The 20,915-nt window shown below is 36.9% G+C and overlaps 1 protein-coding gene across 7 annotated transcripts in view; it reads right to left on the bottom strand.

Moving 5' to 3' along the window:
• FRMD3 (FERM domain containing 3) overlaps nt 1-20,915 on the bottom strand; it is a 140,801-nt gene that overhangs the window by 50,064 nt on the left and 69,822 nt on the right. For all 7 annotated transcript variants that reach the window (XM_015849240.3, XM_085530332.1, XM_015849238.3 and 4 more), the window contains 2 exons: nt 11,212-11,254; nt 4,673-4,751 (listed from right to left, as the gene is read on the bottom strand). In XM_015849240.3, coding sequence (XP_015704726.1) covers nt 4,673-4,751; nt 11,212-11,218 — 86 coding nt within the window. In that variant the 5' untranslated portion in view covers nt 11,219-11,254. The remainder of the gene's footprint in view (nt 1-4,672; nt 4,752-11,211; nt 11,255-20,915) is intronic.

Raw genomic sequence — 20,915 nt, 5'->3', positions numbered from 1 at the left:
ATCTTGCAAATATGTAGTTTGATACTCAAATACTACAGGAGCATTACTGGCCTCAACTAGCTCCCCACTTTTGGAGGGAGAAGTACCAGGCTTTTCCAGCAAAAAGCAGCATCAAGTATAGCTGATTGCAACAAGGCTAGTTAAGCCCTGCATGCACACAGCTGTACTACTCTTCTTCAGTTACTCTAGCTCATGCAGGGCTCTTTAATTTGCCATGTTTACATTCCCACAGTCTTTGCTATTTGGTATGATTTCCATTAAGCACTTGTCATCTGCTTCTCTTGTACCAAGTACCTATTACACTGTTTTATGACAGCCTAGTAATTGAAGAGCTGCTTCTTGGATTAGGAAACATGGATTAGGAAAAAAGTGCCTGATGACAGCTAGTTGCAATAATCCATCTTTGGTTATTTCCACTAGCTACTAACCCATGACCTGTTTTTTCTACAATAATAATGGATTACTGTTGATACAGTATTATCTGTAGCATTTTAGATCAATCCTTTGGGACCTCAAATGACTTCATATTTTCTCATTTTAATTATGCATACACAGTATAATGTAGGGATTTGGAGATAAGAAGGCATGAGGCCCTGGGCTGCTTTATTACATAAGAAAGAAAAAAAAACCCACTGATTTATTTATTACCCAAACAAGAACACTGAAAAGAAGTAAACAGTAAAAATCTGTGCCCATGTGCGATGGATCCATCTGTTCACACTCCCTTGACTGTTCGCAATTTGTTCACGTGCAACATCTCATGCTTACACAGCTGTGGACTCTCCCAAGACTCTGAACTGTATCAAAAAATAGTGAAGAGAGGCACAGAGCAAAAACATCTGTTCTTTACAGAAAGAGCACTGGGATGCTGTTTGTACAGAGAATTAAATGGCCTCTGTATTTACAACTTTCTTTCACAGCAATTTTAGCTTTTTGCATGTCATAGTATCATAGTATCATAGTCTCATGCGGGTTGGAAGGGACCTTAGAGATCATCGAGTCCAGCCCCCGGGATTCGAGCCTCTGTGTAGCAGAGCAGCACTTCTACCACTTGCGCCACAGGGGGGATTCGGGGGATTCGAACTCCGCGCCCCAGTGTTGCAAGGCGGCGTCTTTAACCACTGCGCCACCGGGGCACACAAGCCCCAATCAAGCCAGAAGAATAATCTTAACCCTTATAGTGAACACAGGATGCTCTCTCCATCAAGACTACCATGCTGTATTCAAAACCAACTGACATGCAGTGCAATAAAAGATGAAGAGATGGGAAATAAAGAGTAAAGAGAAACTAAAAGTCTATGTATTGAGTCCTCTACCAAGTCCCGTGTAATATAAGTCAAAAAAGAGACTGCAGAGTAGATGCTGATTTAATGAGTTGAACCTGTGTTTTACAGGTATGTGTGGCAGGAAACAAGCAAGATATGAGGGCCTGCTTGTTATATTGCTATTGCCTAATTAAAAAACAGTAGATATTACTCTCTGTTAGGGATGTTAAATGAAGTCAGTTAAATGTGTTTTTCAAAATCTGAAGTACTTTGTTCTGACTCTATATTGCCCATAAGACTGCTGGATCATCTGTACAAAAACTACAGATGTACCATTTAGAGAACTCTGATGTCCTCCAGATACTGCCTGAGACAAAAGTCAATCAGAAAGTTTGTCCACGGGGCAGAGACTCCCTGCTCCTCACACTATGATCAAGCATTTCTCACTATTCAAAAGATTACACAAACTACTAAAAAATCTACATTTGCTGTTTGCACTGCAATCTGCTGAACCTCCAATGCACCTGAAATTAAATTCAGAAGCACACTCAACTGTAGTATTAACCAACTGCAGAGTACACAGCGATTGAGGACCACGTAGAGCCTCAGTCTCCAGGAATACGTTGAAACTGTATTTGAAGTTCACAGAACTTCTTATTTAGCATGGCTTTACCTCAAAGTGCTTTAACATCCAGCAGCAGGCACTGATTTTATTTCAAAAGCATTGAAGTTATCATTAATTAAAAAGAGAGAAGATGAAAGAAAGCAAGTGGGATGGTATAATGTGACTGACAGTATTCACTCATGTCCTGAACAGTGGAACTAAGTGTAATGACAGGCAAGTGCATGGTTCAATGCTTTGCCCAGGGCATTCTCAGTCTCCGAATATGTGACGCACACACACTTTGAGATTCTCTTCTATAATATTGCAGACAGAGAAGTGACTTCAGCTAGTTTAATTTTCTAAGCACATCTCCTATTGTAAAACAAAAGAATACATCAAGGAATACAGTCCAGCCTACCCAAGGTAGGACAGCACTAATCTGAGTTGGAGAATACTCAATTTTCTTCACACTAGAAATGTCTGAAACTATTTCTCTTTATACTATTTTCACAGAAATTATACACTTTATCCATACACACAATTCCATGTGCCAAACACATGATTTTTATACCAAATATTGCTCTTTTAACCAGCTGTACTCTCCCTGATGTCTCTGAGATACTACATTAAAGATTTACTCTTTTTACAAACACTACACTTACAGTAATTCAAGTGGGGGATTTGGACAGGGTTAGTTAATACTCTGGATAAAACAGTAATATGAAAATGTGGTAGGATAAGTCCCACTGTCTTTTAATTTCCTCACCTAAGTGAGGACTGTGGCAAACATCAGATTTCTACTCAGCAAGAGAACAGCACTGTGATACATTTAGGCATGAACAGAATGAGAAATGCAAATGTACAATTTTATGATATGGACTTATGACCATAAGTACAGTTATAACATACATCAGCCTTTAAGTCAAAGAGTGGCAATATTATTAATTTATTTTCAGATCATCTTAAGCAGACACTGCAAAGAACACGTGATCAGGGCAGAGGTCACAAAATTAAAATGGTGGCCTAGCCACCAAAAAAAAACCATCAGCCATGCAGGTTTCATAACTACCCCCTTTCAAATATTAATCGTCATTCTTCTTGTATTTCACTTGTCCTTGTAATTAAGATTTAAAAAAACAAAACAAAAACCAAAACAAAACAAAAAAAACCCAACTCCAATCAATTTAGAGCATTATCTTTAATTTGACCTCCTTCTTTAATCAATGAAGCAAACTCTCAGAGCAAGTTACAGGACTTTATACTTTACATGCTCTTTTCATGAGCACTTCCCATACCTTGTTATTGTGTAAGAGACCTGGGCAGGCAACAAGCAAAGCTTTCTGAACAGCAACAGCAGGAAACTAGAAAGCTGATCAGATAGACAAATGCATCATGTACAATAGGTGAACATATGAAGAAAAAAGATTATTTCTCTGTTTTAAGGCAAGCTAGTACCTTCCTAGTAATACTGCTAACAAAAGATCAAAGAATATTTTTCAAACAACAGCTAGACTTCAAATTGGTTTTTAAACTATTCTAGTTGAATACTGAAACATACTGACGGCACAGTTTACATCACTGAGCTAATTCGAAGTGCTTTTTGTTTTGATGAAACTTCTCCTAAGTAAGCATCCAAGAAGTTAACAGAGAATAAATTAATTAGAGGTCTCCAATGAGAAAGATCTTCCACTTCCTAGAATGTTTAAACTATGTCTCAAATTCATTCAGAGGCACACATTAGCAAACACTGAAAATTCCTTGACTTCCTTGTTTACAACCTGTTCCCTCAGCTAAACAGTTTCAGTACATGATTAGAGACAAATAGTTGTAATATTTAACAGGATGTTTTAGCTGCTCTATACAAATTGTAAACTAGCTATCTGGGAGAATGCAAGCTGTTCCTGAAACCTTAACTGTGACATCAAGGATAATGGGTTCACTCCCATACAAAAGTGACTTGTGAGTGCAAGAATTTGCAAGGATTGGCAAAAGTATCAATGAAGATCTCAAGGCAACAAGTGCTCCATTGTGCTGTTAGTGGTGTGACCTGCTGACTACTGATGTGGTAAGGGAGATGTAAGGTCCTGCACAGTTGGTGCAGAGATCAAAAAAGCTGCTACATTATTCCCTTGAAAAATATCCAGAGCCACAGAATATTTACAAAGGCTAGAAGAAAGGACAGAAATCCCATTCACGAAGTACAATAGAACTGTTGCACAGATGTGATTCCAAAGCACTGGAAAATTCCAGTATATGCAACAGAACTTCCAACATAGCTATACTTTTAAAATGTAAATATATCCATATTCTACCTCAGTTTTCTATAAAAAGTTCATCCATAGTTTAAAAATACTGTAGGGTTTCTGGTTCTAATGACAGACACTTCCATTGCAAAAAACAGAAGGAAAAAAAAGAAAGACATTCCATGTTCCTGTTGAAAGAGAAATGTTACTGAATTAAACTGAAATATTGTTTCAGACACAAACAAAAGAAAACCTAAGAAACAAAAAGTAACTCATTCCAATCCAAAATCCTTCCATGCAGAAAACTTAGAATAATATTGATCACTGCTTCTCTTTCTGAAAGTTCTCTAACAGCATCGCTACTTCTCTGTATGTTAGGAAAAGTCCCTTTAAGCTATGTTTTAAAAGTCCCCAGGTATACAATAAACAACAAAAAAAAAGTATTACCAATAATGCAAATAGTGCATTTCAGCACAATGAGAACTCCAGTCTACCCAACAAGCTGTCTTATTCTAAACTTGTAAAAGAATTCACATTAAATGCACAGATCAAAATAATACCTGGTGAGCTCTTCTTTAATCTTCAAGGGTTCATGAGGGTAGAATTTCACTCTAAAGCACATGGTATATGGTGGATGAGCTGAAACATTATAAAGAAAAATCATGAGAACAGTAGCAAATTACATTGCCTTAGCCACTCTGAAGAAGTGGCCTCCAAGAGACCTACAAAGAAGCCCATGTGAAGGTTAGCTCTGAAGAATCACGCAAGAAAAAAAAAAAAAAGGAAAAAAAGGAAAAAACAAAACAAAACATACTATAAATGCACATTAAAACAAAAGAGCAAATGACAAAGGCGAAAGCATGTGCAAAATACAAGCAGTCTGTGCAAATCAATTTATACGTGGTTTTGCACCTTGTAAGTAGTACAAAAAACCCACAACATTTGGACTGCTCATTATTTTTATTTTTCTTTGTGTGTTTTCTTTTTCTTTTGGCAATTTAAAAACAGGCAGCATTTCTATCTCGTTACAATAAGGTATGAAGATGTTATGAATTATTGTTATGGTAGTGGTATTGGTAATGATAATGCTAAGACAACAAAAATAGAAGGAAAATTAAATCAGTTTAGATAAGGAAGTTAGAGAATGAATTGTTTCTGTTTACAGCACTTAATAAGACTCCATTATCTACTTCTATCACATCAGCCATGGGTCTTAAATACACTTACGCTTAGAAAAGAAAAAAAAGGGGGGGAGGTGAAGGGGGGGGGGGGGGGGCAGGAAAGAAAAAGGGAGAAGGGAAGAGGGAAGAAAAAAAGAAATAAAATTATAGTAACAGAAAAGATTTAACTTCAGCAATCTCTCTCTCAGCTCTACGTTAATGAACAGAGCTTTATATCCTACTGTTGCATCTTTGACAGCACTCAAGATACTATCTAACCCAAAGTTGGTGATTTGGTGATTACGAAAGGGGGTGAAAGCAAATAAAAGACCATTACTCTAATGAACAAGGCTTGTTGCAAATATCATGTTAGGAGAAGTGTGAAAACCACATTGAGGGCTTAAATCAGGCACAGTAGAGAAATCCCTCAGAACTATCTGTAGCCTAATAACATTCATGGTTTGTTTTTTTTTAGATTTAAGTTAGAAATAAGAAGGAAAATCCCACATATTCCAAAACTAAATGACATAGAGAGAAAACTACAGCACTGTCACACAAGCCACAGTAACTGGCAGGTCTGCAGGTAATCTCATGAGAGAGCATAGGGATGAAGGCTTCTGTGGGCTTTTTCATCTCCTGTGTGATGGCAGAATTATCTTAAAGGGATTGGAAATTTTCTGTACAACATTCAACATTGTCTATGTCCTTCCTGCCCTGTTGTGGAAAACTAAATCCCATGAAGGAAAATGAAGGAGTCACATTTCCTGGACAAAGTGAAAGATAATGTTTGTCATTGTAAATGGTCTGTCTCTTATTAATAGGATTCTCACAACTAATCAAGGGACAAAATTTTGCATTTTCAGAATACGCTTCCACTTAGAAAACAGAAGAGATAGTTAAGAAAAACTCCTCCTCAGTAGGAAAAAAACTCAAGTGACCTGTTACAGAATTTGTTTCTGCTTGAAATGGGGATGCAGAAAGGCCCTAGATAGTAAAAGCTTACAGAAGACCCTAAAGCTTTCAGCATATTTTTTACATCAGTGAGTGACATGAAACTTTGTCTGTGACAAAGAAAAGAGAGTTATGGCAAAAGAGCCAAACTCTGGTAATATGTGGCAGCCATGGAAGAGCAATAATGCCTCTTCCCTGTGCAAAGAGTATCAGAGCAAAGAAAGCTCACAACCAGTCAATGGCTAAGTTTATAACAGAAACATTGCCCTTGTAGCACAATAGCATTCAATAGAAGCTTATTTAAACACTCAGAATGCACAGGAGTCTGGGCAAGGCAGTTCGAAGCAACTTGAAACCTTTTCCTAGTCTCCTCCTGAGGAAAGCAGCAAGTAATACAAAACAAGGCTACTGCTGCCTGCTAAATAGATGTCCTTTTTTTCTGCAACAAACACAAACAGCACAATCCCAAACTGCAATTTGAAATATTGGAAAGAATATGACACCACGCATTCCATTAATCTCCAGAAGTCTTACAACAAGGCACTGTCCACCTACAGAAGGAAAGAAGATTTTCTTTTCCGGGCCCTTTTCCTCAATTAGAAAATAAACCACCACAAACATTTGAAGCAAGAGGGAGGGAGAAAACATGCACAACCATACATCTTCTTCTCCAACTTCAGCTTAAAATATATCATTGTGTTCCTACAAAAAACAATATGGAGATATGCAAACATTTAGAAAGAACTTTGTCTTATAGATTTTAAAGCAGTGGAGAACCACAACTTCACATTCCTTCATTCTGTATTTTCTTGTCCTGAAAAACAAGATAGTCAGTTGATTGAATCAGCTCAGAAAAAGATTGTCAAACTCAACAATTCTCAATTCCTTGAAATTAAAATTGCTTTCTAACTCTTACTCAAGTGGATACACTAACAATAACAAACCTTCCCAAAACCGAACTCAATTTTCAGAAGAACATCTCTTCAGCATTGAACTAGTCTGAATAAAATCAGTTGTAATAGCTCTAAGCCTTTTCTCTCCAATTGGTCCTTTATCTATCAGATAAGGAGTAGCTAGTGTAGGGAAATGCTCAAGGGTATGTCAGAACATCCTACCACTGCGGGCTTTCCTTTCTTACTAAAAAAGATTCGCAATGGATTTTATCACTTAGAACAGTACTGACTGTAAAATCCATTTCAATTTGCCTGATTACATATTAACAATATATAAAAGATGAAGGCAAAGCAAGAATAAACCTACTTTAATTATGACAAATGCTGAAATCTTCCACTGCTTTGCCGCATGAAAGAACTTGCACACACAGAATACAAGGTTTTTGTGGCAACAAATTTTATATCTTTAAGATTGTGACTGCCTTTAACTAAGAGACTATCCAATGTTCATTAAACTCTTAGTCAAAAATCAAACCTCCAACACCCTGAGTGAAACAAAGACGGAAGTGCAACAGGGAACTCAGTGCATCTATTTTTAAGCAAGGCCACCTATATACAGGAATGATAAACCTAAGAAAAATTACATTTTTACACTGGCAGAAAACAGAGAAAAAATATTTTTAAATATAGAGTAAAAATCTTGATGTAATTTCTAGAAGTGTTTGATCCCTCTTTTTTAACAACATGCTTTTCAATTAGCATAAATACTAACTTCTGCAGAGATCTGTATTGGCAGCATTTTTTTAATGTTCTTGTTTTTTCTATTAAACATGGAGTTTAGACAGGTACCAAAAGCACTTGTTTAAGATATCTTCATAAACTTCAGGATGCAATATAGCAGAAAACGTCCTGTATCCTTCTTTGATGTTGTAGATTTTCTGAACTACATTACCTCACCAACATTTAGCATTTATTTTTAATAATATATATAGATATATATACTCCAGCTACCTTCATGTTCACTACCACTGCAGAAGGACCTCTGGAGAACCACAGGACACATGCCACATATGCTGCTGATCTCGTGTATCTCTTTCCTTACTAAGTAAATCAGATGTTTATTCACATAAGTGCCTAAGCATGTTTAAGGTAGACCACTACTGTGTGATTTTATTTTATGTGTAAGAGATAGCTGATCTGTCACAGACTTCCAGCTGTGGAGCCCCGTCACATTTAATTAGTCATGGTGGAACACTAGGCAAGTGGGATTTTCATCAGCCAATTATGGTAATTCTTCAAATTCTGTTGTTAATTCCTCATGGAATCAACGACAAAGAACACAGGAAACTCAGGCATCAAGATTCACATGAAACTTCCTTCTTTCACTGTACATGTATTTACAAACCTCATATTTGGCTAAACTCTTTTTTTTTTTTTTTTTTTTTTTCTTCCAGATTTGTACTGAGGTATGGAAAAGCCCATGGGAAATTAGTCTGTTTAAGAATCTGTGAGAAAGATCTGCACAGTCCATTTCTACACCTGCATTCTCCTTCCCCTAGTTCATTTCAGCTATTTGTCCATTTAATGATAGCACAGGAGTTGAAGGAAATTAAAGTCTCTTGGCACACTCCACTTGCATGATACAGTAGAATGTCTTTTCTGCACTACTCTCTCAGATCATCTGAGATGTAAAACAGGAGGAAAAGTGTGTATTTTGAACACTTAGCAGGAGGATGGATTCTTTTCCACTATTCCATCAAGAATAAAACATAGCTATTTCTCACAAAACTGGTTACAGGATAGTTGCATTATTATAATATAAATAAACTTGAAAATGAATTGGGGAAAAGAGGGAGAAGAGAGTGGATGACAAAACTGTTCTTTGTGAATATTACTGCTCAAGTGACCAATAAAACTTAAACTGGGGCACTTCTAGATATAAAATAAGTACAAAAACATTAGAAGCTGGCCAAATAGAGAGGAACTTTACTGCCAGCATCCAGGGGAGAATAACAGTAAAATAAACGTAAAACACACAAAAGAACATAAAAACTGTATTAAGAAGGGCTTTACCTAGAACCACAGAGATGTATCTTATGTAGCTTCATGGAGAACTTCTAACAAAAGCAGAGTGCTTACTGTCACTTACATGTAGCAGTCAATGTGTTACAAACAGTACAAACAAAACCGACAGTCATTTACAACACTTCTCAGAGAATAAATTTTTCTCTCAAGCAAAACTAGCAGTTAAAATGGCTGAGGCACAGACTTAGGATTTAAGTATCACATTATGACAAAACAATACACTGAAAAACCTGCTATTGTGTGGGGGAAAATGAAGTCTCCCACAAATGGTAGCTGAGATTAAGAACGCAGCATTTCTCTGTCTTTGTTGCACGTATCCAAATACCTGGCAATCATATGTAAATCCAAGTATTCAACTGAATTTGGAATATTTTAAATCATTAGTATTATATAAAGACTACTCTTGCATCAAAGGAAATGAGTTGCTGTTCATAAAAAACACATCATTTCACTGTTTTCTGAATTCCTTGATGGAAAGAAAGGCAAGGAAACCTCCATCTGATATACACATTGTGAAAAGCGTTCTGCTTTTCAGATACACGGTCAGATACACATAACGAATGTTCTATTACAGTCACTTCATCACTTCAGTTTCCATGCTTTCCACCTGCTACTAATTTCAATCCTTATTTGAGTCACTTGAGACTGTGACACTTTTTAAATCAACACTGGTGATCTATAAAGTAGCTTCTGAGTCTAAATAGTGTCATAGCAAACTGAGTATTTTTAAACAAAATACAGATTAAACTTGCGCACCTTTAGAAATTGTCTAGCATTCTATACTAATGCGGTATATTTTTAGAAAAATGAATTCCTGATGTACAAAAACATTCTTGAAACCTGTAGGAGAGAGAGATATATTTATCTATAATATACATGGATTCTATTCTACGCATCTATACTAGATATCCAAATATACTTGTTTTGGTTCCTTAAGGCATTAATGTAGAAGCTCAAATCCCTTCATCTATGACAAAAAATAAAATTTAGCTACACTAGTATTAAACTAAAGTTGCTCATGAAAAGCCAACTGCACGTTTAATTCTATTTATGTCCTAAATCATAGGATGATAACAAAACACCTCTGTTGGCCTCTAATTCTTTTTGCTGTTGTTGTTGAGGCCTATCACTATCCAAAGTAATAAATTCATATTAGCTGCAATTATTTTGCTTCTCTCTACACATTTTGTTTTCAGTCCTCAGAGTTTTGATTAGCATTCTACCACAAAAGACACACAGGCCCTCTGATGAGTCCACCACATCACAACATCTACAGAATTTATTAACCACCATCAATCACATCTAGGCAACATCTACATGCAGACAGAGCTGGTCTGAATAGATCAATACACTGTCAGTCCATCTGTTGGCAGAGCTCCTGAACATGTTGCTATGCACAGAGCACAGCACTCCTGCTACCTAAACATCATGCACTATACACTGTGAACCATAATACAGTGAATAACCTAGGTGTATGCATGTTCATGTATATGCACATGTACACACATTAGTGGAAGAATTCAATCCACCTAACACCTAGGAGTTTTAGTTTGTTTCTTTTTACATATTTGACAATATTTTCAGATTCATTCTGTTTTAAAGTAAGCATTCTCCCAAATAAAATATTCCCTTCAAGTATGCATACTTAAAAAGCAAAGCAATTGCCTACAAAGATGTCTGTGAGAAAAGCCACTTTCATTTCATAATCTAAGTTGACTAAGTTGACGGAAATAGAGAGCCAGAGCATACAAGTCTTCTCCTCACTAGATCTGCCCCTCCACAAATGTCAGCTGTCCTACGGCTCCCATCCTGTACAACCGGGGAAAGCTCTTGGTGTGCAGAGTTGTGAAGAAACAGTGAAATAAGGATTTAGGGAAACTCTAGATAGGCCACGAAAGGCCTTCCTTCAACAGAATATAAATAAAATGCACTCTAAGATACTGCACAGAAGCACAGAAAAACCTTTGAGCACTTCAAAACAGATTAAAAACACAAGCTCTCAACACTTACATTTCATTTGCTTGAAGATAGACTTGCTGGGCTCAAGCCAGTGCTGGAAAGGCAAAGCAGAAATCAGAGGTTAATACAGATCATAGGAGGCAGCAAAATCCTTGAAGACATATGTGGTATCAAAAATGGGAAGTAGGATTTTTCTTTCACTGGGCACACAAACTGGTAAAGGCACCTTCCATGCTGCTATTATACTGTAAGTGCACGGTATAAACTGTTCAGAAACATAAACATTTTCTGTTCATTGCTGCTGTTTTCCACAGTCCCTGTGTAACTAAAGCATGTATAAATAATATGTTCACAGTCAATACTCTCAGAATACAAACTGCTCTTTTCTAGAAAGAACTAAAAATTTGAGACACACTTTATTCTATCCAAAAGGTGTATGATCCACAAAATGTTTGCTTTGTGGTCAGCAAAAGCACAACAGAGAGGTAAAGATGCCTACCAGCTGGTTTCTAACTTTGAGGGGAAGGACTGCAATGGAAAACTTTCAGTTTTTCATTCTCATGAAAAAAAAATAAAAAAAATGCTTTGGTGACAAAACAATCAAACAAACAAAAAAAACCCAAACCAAACCAAACAAACAAAAAAACCACAACTAGGTTCATATTTCAGTTAAGAGCCTTAGCACATCTCCTGCTAACACTAGCTGAACTGTTCAGGAGGATGTTTTGATCAACAAAAGAACATGCTGATATTCAAGTACCACTTCTGACTACAGCCAAAAGCATTTGTACAAGGATTTTTTCCAGTAAGCAAAAAATCTCCACACTGAAATGAGATTTCTGCTGCAGAAGCAGTTGGTCAAAAAGCATACTATTCAGCTCTAATAAGCATCATCAACACTAGAGAGCCTTAGACCAAGGGGAACGAGGGGGAGTTATGGAGGGAGGGCTGTATTTTTAACACTTTTCATTGTTGCTCTAAAACTTACTTCAAGAAGAAAACTTAATAACTGTATGACCATGTATATTTGAAATGCCTTTAAAGAACATTTACAAATTCTAAGGCTTCTCAGAAACACTCACATATAGTTAACAGCGATACTGAAGATTTGGAGATAAGCATTATTATGTTATTCTGTTTGAAACTCTCTTACTGCTGTGAAACTGTTATGGAAACCTAGCACTCACATAAAACAAAGTAAAATAAAACAGAACCAAACAAAAAAAACCCCACATCCCAAGCCCCAACTAATCGAAAGAAAAAAAAAATTGCACAATTTCTTCCTCTCCCTTCTGCTTAGTTTATTTCTTTTTATTCTGAGAGAATGAAGTTGACAGAGAAGATAATGCCTGGATGACCAGCTTACCAAATGTCTAGCTCATCTGACTCTTTTACTTATCAAACAGATGTGTTATTTCTTTGTCTTGCTCTGGAGAATAGCTAATGATGTGGAAGTCATGGTTGTTCATAAAAAGGTAATCAAATAAATCTGATTTAGTACTTCAGAGATCAGAATGAACTAGATAGGAAAGCACTTAAGACACATAGATGCATATTTACTTTCCTTGACCTATTCAAAAGGTCCACCCCACTATCAACCAGGATCCAGACAGTTCTCACTGAATAGTCAGATAGAAAAGAGGAATTTGGACAAGGAACATTCCCAGAGAGTAAAGAATCAAAAGGCTTCTCAATATTTTGATCTAGCAAGAGCAGGCCATTTTTTGTTTGTTATTTCTTTTTGAAAGGCCAAGCTGAAATACCAGCACACAGGTCAGCTCTTATGGCTTATTTAAAAAAGTCAATTACATATTTAACAAAAAGCAATGACAAATAAATAAATAAATGAACAATTGCAAATAAAATCCTCACGATTCATGAATAAGGAAAATGGCAAGCTGGACAAAATAATTAATGCACTTATATTTTTTATTTAATAAAGGGATTTAAGAACTGAATGGAGCAAGTACTGGAAAATACCCCTGAGCACCATATAAAACAGGCAGTACAAACACTGAAAAATTGCTCATGCACCAAATTTCCAGAAGTGAACAAATGTTTCACTAAGGCCTGGCATTTTTGGTTAAAAAATTGAGCAAATGGAACAATGAAGCAGTCTCAATTTTCACCTGGAGGTCAGGGAACTGGCAGGAAGCTTTTAGAAGCTCCAGTTTCCATGGTGACCTTTGTTGATGGAAATATGTAGGCAATTCAGTTGAATCTTCCAGAAAACTAAGTAGTTACTTCATGATTTTTTTGATTTTTCAAAGACACGGCAATTATGTGTCCAGTACCATATGACTGTCAGGGGAATATAAGCACTTCATCAATGATAGCACTTCTGAAAATACCCACTCCTATATTTGTCTGCACATTTCAGTTTTATTTGTAGGAAAGATCTTCCCTCAATTATTTATCTTCAAGTCTTACAGAGTTAACTATTAATAATTAAAAATTGTGCCTCATCTCTTCTACATTCACGCTATATTTATTCCAAGATTAATTAGCTGTTATAGCTAGGACCAGATTAAGGCTCCTATAAATTCACACAAGGTTTTTTGTAGCAGATTTCAATTGAAAAGCATTTGCCATTGCAAAATATGTTTTGTATATATCAAACTTACACTGTTTTCAACATTTTTTTTCCCTGGAAAATAAAAAGTCAACAGTTGAAGGGAAAATATAACACTTCCTTTTGAGTTTGCTTATCAAGCAACTTTCTGAAACCATTTCAGGTCTTCATTTACAAAAATGTCTCACCACTACCATACACCACACTGTCTTGTGGGAACAGACCACAGGTGTTTCAGATTGTCTTGTAAATCTGACATCTTGTAAGACAAATAAAATAAATAAACAAGTTAAGGCACCCTAAAATCTGAAACCCCATACAAGAAATTTTTTCTTTTTTTCTAGAGAAATGTACAAACCTGGGAAAAAAATAAAATAAAATAAAATAATAAATAAATAAAACAGCTTCATATCTCGTAAATTTCACATTGTCATCCACACAGGGTGCTAAACTGGATGATGGTTTATATCTCTTCACCAGGGTAGATGTGGCACTGAGGAACACGGTTAGTGGGCATGGTGGTGATGAGCTGACAATTAGAATGGGTAATGGTAGCTTTCTTTTCCAACCTTTATGAACAGAAAGCACTCCCACAGAGACTGAGTCTCTCATTTCCCAGATGGCACACTAGTAACAGTCCTCACCCAGTACTGAAGACTTTAATCCAGCCAGCACCTATTATTCCAAAGACCTTGCTACGAGATTCATGTCCAACATTAACAATATCTAATCTCTTCTGCTGAAAGTAGTTTGAATGGGGGCTGGGTATTTGGATAGTACACCAGATGCCCTTGCAGAAGCAGTAGGCAGAAAGCAAGTCACTTAAAGATACTAAAGATCAATCACAAAGGTAGCTACTGACTCTTGATGTTTCAAGTGCCAGCTATGAGTAAGCAAAAATATTACAGATGATCACCTTTGATCTTGTAAAATATGCTTAGAATTGTTTTCTGCATCTGCCCTTCAGTAACTGCATGCTCTCCCACTAAGGGTTTCTTGCAACTGCAAACTGTGTTTCAAACTAGAGTAATTTTTTACTTCATAAATGCAACCCTCACCTCTGATCAGCATTTAAGTGGCACTGAGTAGTCATTAGCGAGGCCAGGTGTATGCCTTTTACTCACAAATGCTGAGTAGCTGATGTGCTAAGAACTTCCACTGAGCAAGAACACCACACAAGGGTAAAAGCTACATTCTAGTAAGCAGATTTAACTCTGCAAATGCTACTATGTTTCTAGCAAATATACGGCAAGCAGTAAGCTGCTCCAAATTAATTTACCACAAAGCTAAGACAAGACTGAGGTTGGTTTAAGTACAGCACAGGGATAAGGCATTTAGAAGAAAGAGGGAAGGAGGGAGCACATAATGTTCTATATCTATTCTCACAGCCCTTGTAAGGGGTCAGGAGCCATAAATTATAACTCCCATACCACTCTTCTTCCACACTGTGACAGCAACTCTACAGTGCAAAGATGTGTGTTCCATTTCCTGTTCCTATGGAATCTAATACAAGCTTGGCCCAAAACAAAGGTAAGGCTCTAAATAATTGCCAAGCCAGACAGTTAGGATCTGACCAAAAATTCAGTGATATCTACCTCTCCCTTAACAGTAGAAGGTTTTGATTTAATCCATGTGCTTGCAAGATTAGCAGTAACAAAATAAAAATAAATAAAAAATAAAAAACCAAAATAGCTGAAATGTCATGAATATTTAAATTTCCTTCAGCAAGCAATACACGGTGCTCAGATATGCCTATGATGAAACAGAAGAACCATCAGACATCATAGTATTACTCTGGACAATAATGGACTAGATTTGAGGACGTCAAGGGATAAAAGAGAGTAAGAATGTGAAAAAATACATGGGATCGCTGCTAGAAAAGTAAAAAAATTATTTTATTTAAACCTCAGACATACATTAATCATTAGAATGAATACCTAGCCTTTCCCTTTAATAGAAAGCAAGAGAAAAATCAATTTGCTTTAGCCTCAAGGCAGCAGCTTGCACCAGGTCACTGCCTGACAAAATTTAAACCTTAAAAAAAACCTGTCACAGTTTCCAAAGCTAATGGCAGCTGTCAGACAAGGAAATTAATTGGGTGCCTACTTTATACCAGCCAAATGACCCATGGTACCTGCTTGCGACCTTCTTTATGCCCTAGGGCTGACATCATTTTTTTATGCCCTCAGGAGACTATAAAACAAGAATACTGATACTGTTCTATTGCAGCAAAACAGCCGTTCCCTACTCTTCTCAAAATCAGGACAACTCTGGTCAGTGGTGTGCTAAGCAAGATGTAACAACAGACCAGAAACTCCACTTACTAGAACAGGAGCACCTTTTGTACAGTTATCAGCTGGAATTTATTTAAAAAATTTTCAAACTCTCACTCTGTTATTGCAATTATACTGACTTTTTCAGAGAGTGCCCAATATTGTAAGCTAGAGAAGCTCAGCTGACCCATAACCTCCACATTAGTTGAATATCTGTCTGCCATATCTTCATGTATTGATATATGGTTGAATTGCCACACTCTCACAATCTGACCAGCTTTACAATGATGAAAGAAAATCTTTATTTATCTTTATTTATGATGAAAGAAAAAATCTTTATTTTTATTAGAACAGCCTGTACAATGGTTCAGTTTATAAGGTTACTAGTCTTCACAAAAGACACACCAGTAAGTAGCATTACTGCTGAATTAAGTGTGAGTACATATTCACATTACCATTTATGTGTCAAATTTATGCTTAGGATTCATAAATGCACTTACACTGGTTGAGAAAAGTATCTATTTAACACAGCACTCTGTCTTGAAAGTAGCCTGAAGCAAACACTTCTAAAACAAAGAATTTAAAAAGTTGCTGCTTTTGTTTAGTCACTGGTCTCTTCTTCCAACAGCACCCATTTTAGGCTCCACTTATGCGTTAGTCTTTGTAGACTTTCAGCAATTCGACTAAATATTTATTTTTCAACATTTTAAAATAATTTTGGCATCCACAGTAATACATTTATGACTAAGGATAGTATTTTTAAAATAGCCTTTCAGTACATCAGATGCTTTATGATTTTGCTAAGTGCCTTTAGTTCTAAGAATTACTTAACTACCTTCCCCTGGTCACTCTCTCCCAGCCATTTTACACTGTATCTCCTACTCCATCTGTTACATCTCTTCCTGGATGAATTATCCTAGTCTAATCCATCTTTTTGTATGAAAGCCATTCCTATTTTATGTTATTCTTGTGGCCTTCCCTTTTCTAATTTTACAATAGTTTTTGAAGCAGCATAACCTTACCTGTAGGTACCAATCAGTACCATATCGACACTTGATGCAAGAGCACATAATTTTTGTGATAACTCAGTACAGGCTGATAGATTCATAAACAGAGTGAAGCATTAAAATTTTAATTAACCTATGGCTCAGTCACTCTACCAGTCTCTTCCTACAGCTTTATGGACGCTTGCAAGCCAATACAAAAAAAATGTGGCTTTGTTAATTGAGGTTGGAAATTTTCTGTTGTCTCTGTCAACCTTCACCACCCTCACATGAAAACAAGTGCACATGTTGAAGAACATTAAATAGCTGCTACTGATAAAGCAGAGATCAGCTGTACCCAAGACTTGCTGACTCTTTCAAAAGGTCCCTCTGATGAGGCACTGCTGTACATTACATAATAGCAGAACTGCTATTATGGTAAAGGACTCTCTCGCTCTAGCACAGAAGCCTCCAATTTCCCTTATTATTAAATACTGAGAGATTACTGAACAATTTGGGCTGCAAGGTTAAACACTCTGTCCAGGTCTGTTATAGACGATATAGCATGTCATCTGTTAAAAAATCTGCCTATGTGAAGATGGGTCTATCAGCTTTCAGGGCTTCTAAGCTTGAAAGCAAAATGGAGATTCAATTTCTGACTGTTCTTTAAGGAAATTACAGGCAGACTACCAGCAAAGCAGTAGCATCCACTGTCGTCTTTCTAACAATACACTGGGCCAGTCTCCATGCTCTAGATATGTCAAAACGTTTGTGTAGTCATAGCCACCACTGCAGATCCCCTCTGTTAAGAGTGTACTGATACAGCAATCTCACTGAGTTAACAGCTTTTTTCTAGTACTGCCAGGCATATATGTGCAGAACATGTATCTGGGAACTGCACACACTGCTATTCCCAGACAACCCAAAGACCTATCCAAATGAGAAACTATATTGATGTAATTAGAGCAATTACAGTCTCAAACACTTCTAGAGCAACTGGTGGGACCTCACAGATACATCACAGACCTACAAGTTCATTGCATATCACGCAACTCTTTCAACACACCCCTTTGTTAATTCTAAAGCATTTTTACCAAACTACCATTACATATGCTCTAATTCTATGAACAAAGACACACTCACATGCTCAAATCCCTGTTGGAGGAAAAAAAAAAAAAAAAAGATAGAGAGAAAAAAAACAAAACAAAAACAAACAAACAAACAAACAAAAAACAAAAAAAACTTAAATTCTAGCATTTCCAACTTTCAATCTCTGCTCAGGTGCCCTCCCAAAGAAATGTGAAGAATGAACTTCAGTATACTGCCTCATTCCTTCAACCCAGTTCTCCACTATTGTCAGTATCAGTGGTCTCCTTCAACAGGAATCCTTTTTCTAATGAGAGATGCTGAGCAGTAGCTACATAGTCCTATTTTCATAAAAGTCCAAAGACTGTAAGAAAAAAAAGGTGCTCTGTCAGGCTGGGGCCTTTGGAACAGAATTAGCTATGCTGCACTTCCTCAAGGGTGGCAGTGCGATAGCTGGCCTCAGTATAATAGCTATTGCATAGAAGAACTATCAATAAATAGCTCCTTGCGCAGCAGAATTAACACCTCCTACAGGTGATGTATAAAAGAAATACAAACTCCGAATAAAGGTTCCTGAATTCCTGGACTGCCTCTCAACCCAGTCTCTTCAGATTCACTATGCGGTGGGTTTGCCCTATAGCATTTCTCCTTAATAAGAGGAGTAGCAAGGTTTTACGTACAGATGTGGCACCTCATCTTTGTGAAATCTTCTGGAAATACTTCAGACCTATATCCTCAGCAAAATTTGACTGAAACTTGCTTCAAAAGTAATTGCATGTGAGAGTTCAGGAGAAAGATATGGTGATCCTATGTACAAAATTTACGCAGAAATACAGGCTAAGGACTCAACAGAACTAGGAACTCATTTGGCCTCACTGTAGTGCAATTAAACATAAAATGGCATACTACAATTTACAGCAAATTTAGTATAATCCTGGCTTTTCCCAAGCCCCAAGCTGCCCTAGGGCACAGTTCCCTAAAGGAACATCCAAAGAGCACTGATGGAGTAGAACCAAGCGTATTTTAAGTACTAGTTCAGCTTGCTGTCAGCCAGAGCCTCAAGATTACTTTTCCACAGGGCTGCTCTCCAGCATCTCATCTCTCAGTCCATTCATACAACCAGGGTAGTCTGTCCCTGGAGCAGATTCTGGCACTTGCTCTTTTTAAACTTTACATAGTTGATGACTGCCCAGCACTCTAATTTTGGTTAACACCTTTAGTTACTTCTGGTAAGAGTGGGACAGTTTATAACTGTGAAAGGTATGTAATTACCAGGATCTCAGAAGACTGAGAAGGGACCTGATCCGGGTCTACAAATACATAAGGTGTGGGGGGCAAAGTAGCAAGGCCTGACTCTATTCAGCAGTATGTGGAGACAGGACAAGGGGAAACAGCCAGAAACTGGATCATAGGAAGTTCTGCACAAATGTGCACAAGAACTTTGTGGTGAGGGTGACAGAGCACTGGAACAGGCTGCCCAGGGGGTTGTGGAGTCTCCTTCTCTGGGAGATATTCAAGACCCGCCCAGATGCCTACCTGTGTGAACTGGTATAGGGAACCTGCTTTGGCAGGGAGGTTAGACTCGATCTCTGGAGGTCCCATCCAACCTCTACAATCCTGTGATTCTGTGACTCTGTGACCTTCCTTCTCACCTTTCTTGAAAATGCCCATAATCTTTTCCAGCTTCCTGGTGACTAAAACCTCTCCAGATTCCCAACATCATTGAAAAATAATTGTGAAAGGTTTTGTTATGACATGAACCAGCTTTCTCAAAACTCTTGGATGAATGTCATCAAGCCAAATAGATTGAAGTACATCCAGCTGGAACAGTAAGTTCCTCTCAAGTTTGGAGTCAAGCTTAGGATGATTTATCCTAAAGTATAGTCAGCTGAATTATCACTTCCTTTCAAAACAATTGTTCTCAGTCAAATCATCAGACATAACTTTAGAAATAAGCTCGTAAAAAGAATTCCAAATCTATCTTTTATTTTAATAAAAGCATATAGTGAGTACCACTTACAAATATTTACTGATCTGCACTTACTGTTTGCTGCAGCTTATCTCTATAACCGGGTATCTATGACTGGGTTTTTTGTTGTTTTTATTTATTTGAGCAAGCTAAACTCACAACTGTCAAGATACAAAACCATGAAAAGTGTCATCACTTACTTCACCATTTCAAAATCACGATTTTCTTCTAGTTTTCTGCTGATCCATTTATTTATCAACTTCATCTAGCTACAATGTTTAGGCTTCAGCTTACTTATGTCAATATAGCAGCACAGGAGATTGTTAGTGTAGAATAAGATCAAAATAGTCTTCCACTGGTAGGAAAAAACTGTAGTAATAGTTTTACTTTTTTCCCACATTTAATGTGGAGGTACTCATGCATCTGATACAGACATAAAACTCAAGTAAGAAAAACACAGGTGCACATTCAAAAACAGACAGACAACAGAAAACCAGTTCTTTATTATACACATGTGTTATGTGTATAAATATCTAGAAGTGATATCTTAAAAAGTAAATAAATACAGTAAAAACAAGCAGTGCAAAGAAGAGACAAAAGAAGGTTCTGCATTTGCAAATTACTTATTTTCACAATTTGTAATAAACCTAAAATAGAAGCATATGCCACTTTAAACTCATCATCAAGGGAATTTAAGACTGTTTTAAGGGTTGTCCCATATAATTCAATTTCATTCATGTCCTAATTCATACAAGAGTTTACTAATACCTAATTAGAAAAGTTATACATATGCTTATGTGAGAAGTTAGAAGAAAGCACTATTGTCCCAAAGATGGTTCAGCAGCACCTGCCTGAGACCATGATAGGTCGAC

Source organism: Coturnix japonica, chromosome Z (assembly GCF_054131305.1).
Source record: "Coturnix japonica strain WE chromosome Z, WE-NBRP24, whole genome shotgun sequence".
In the NCBI taxonomy this organism is placed as follows: domain Eukaryota; kingdom Metazoa; phylum Chordata; class Aves; order Galliformes; family Phasianidae; genus Coturnix; species Coturnix japonica.
This window is presented reverse-complemented; position numbering and strand designations above follow the sequence as displayed.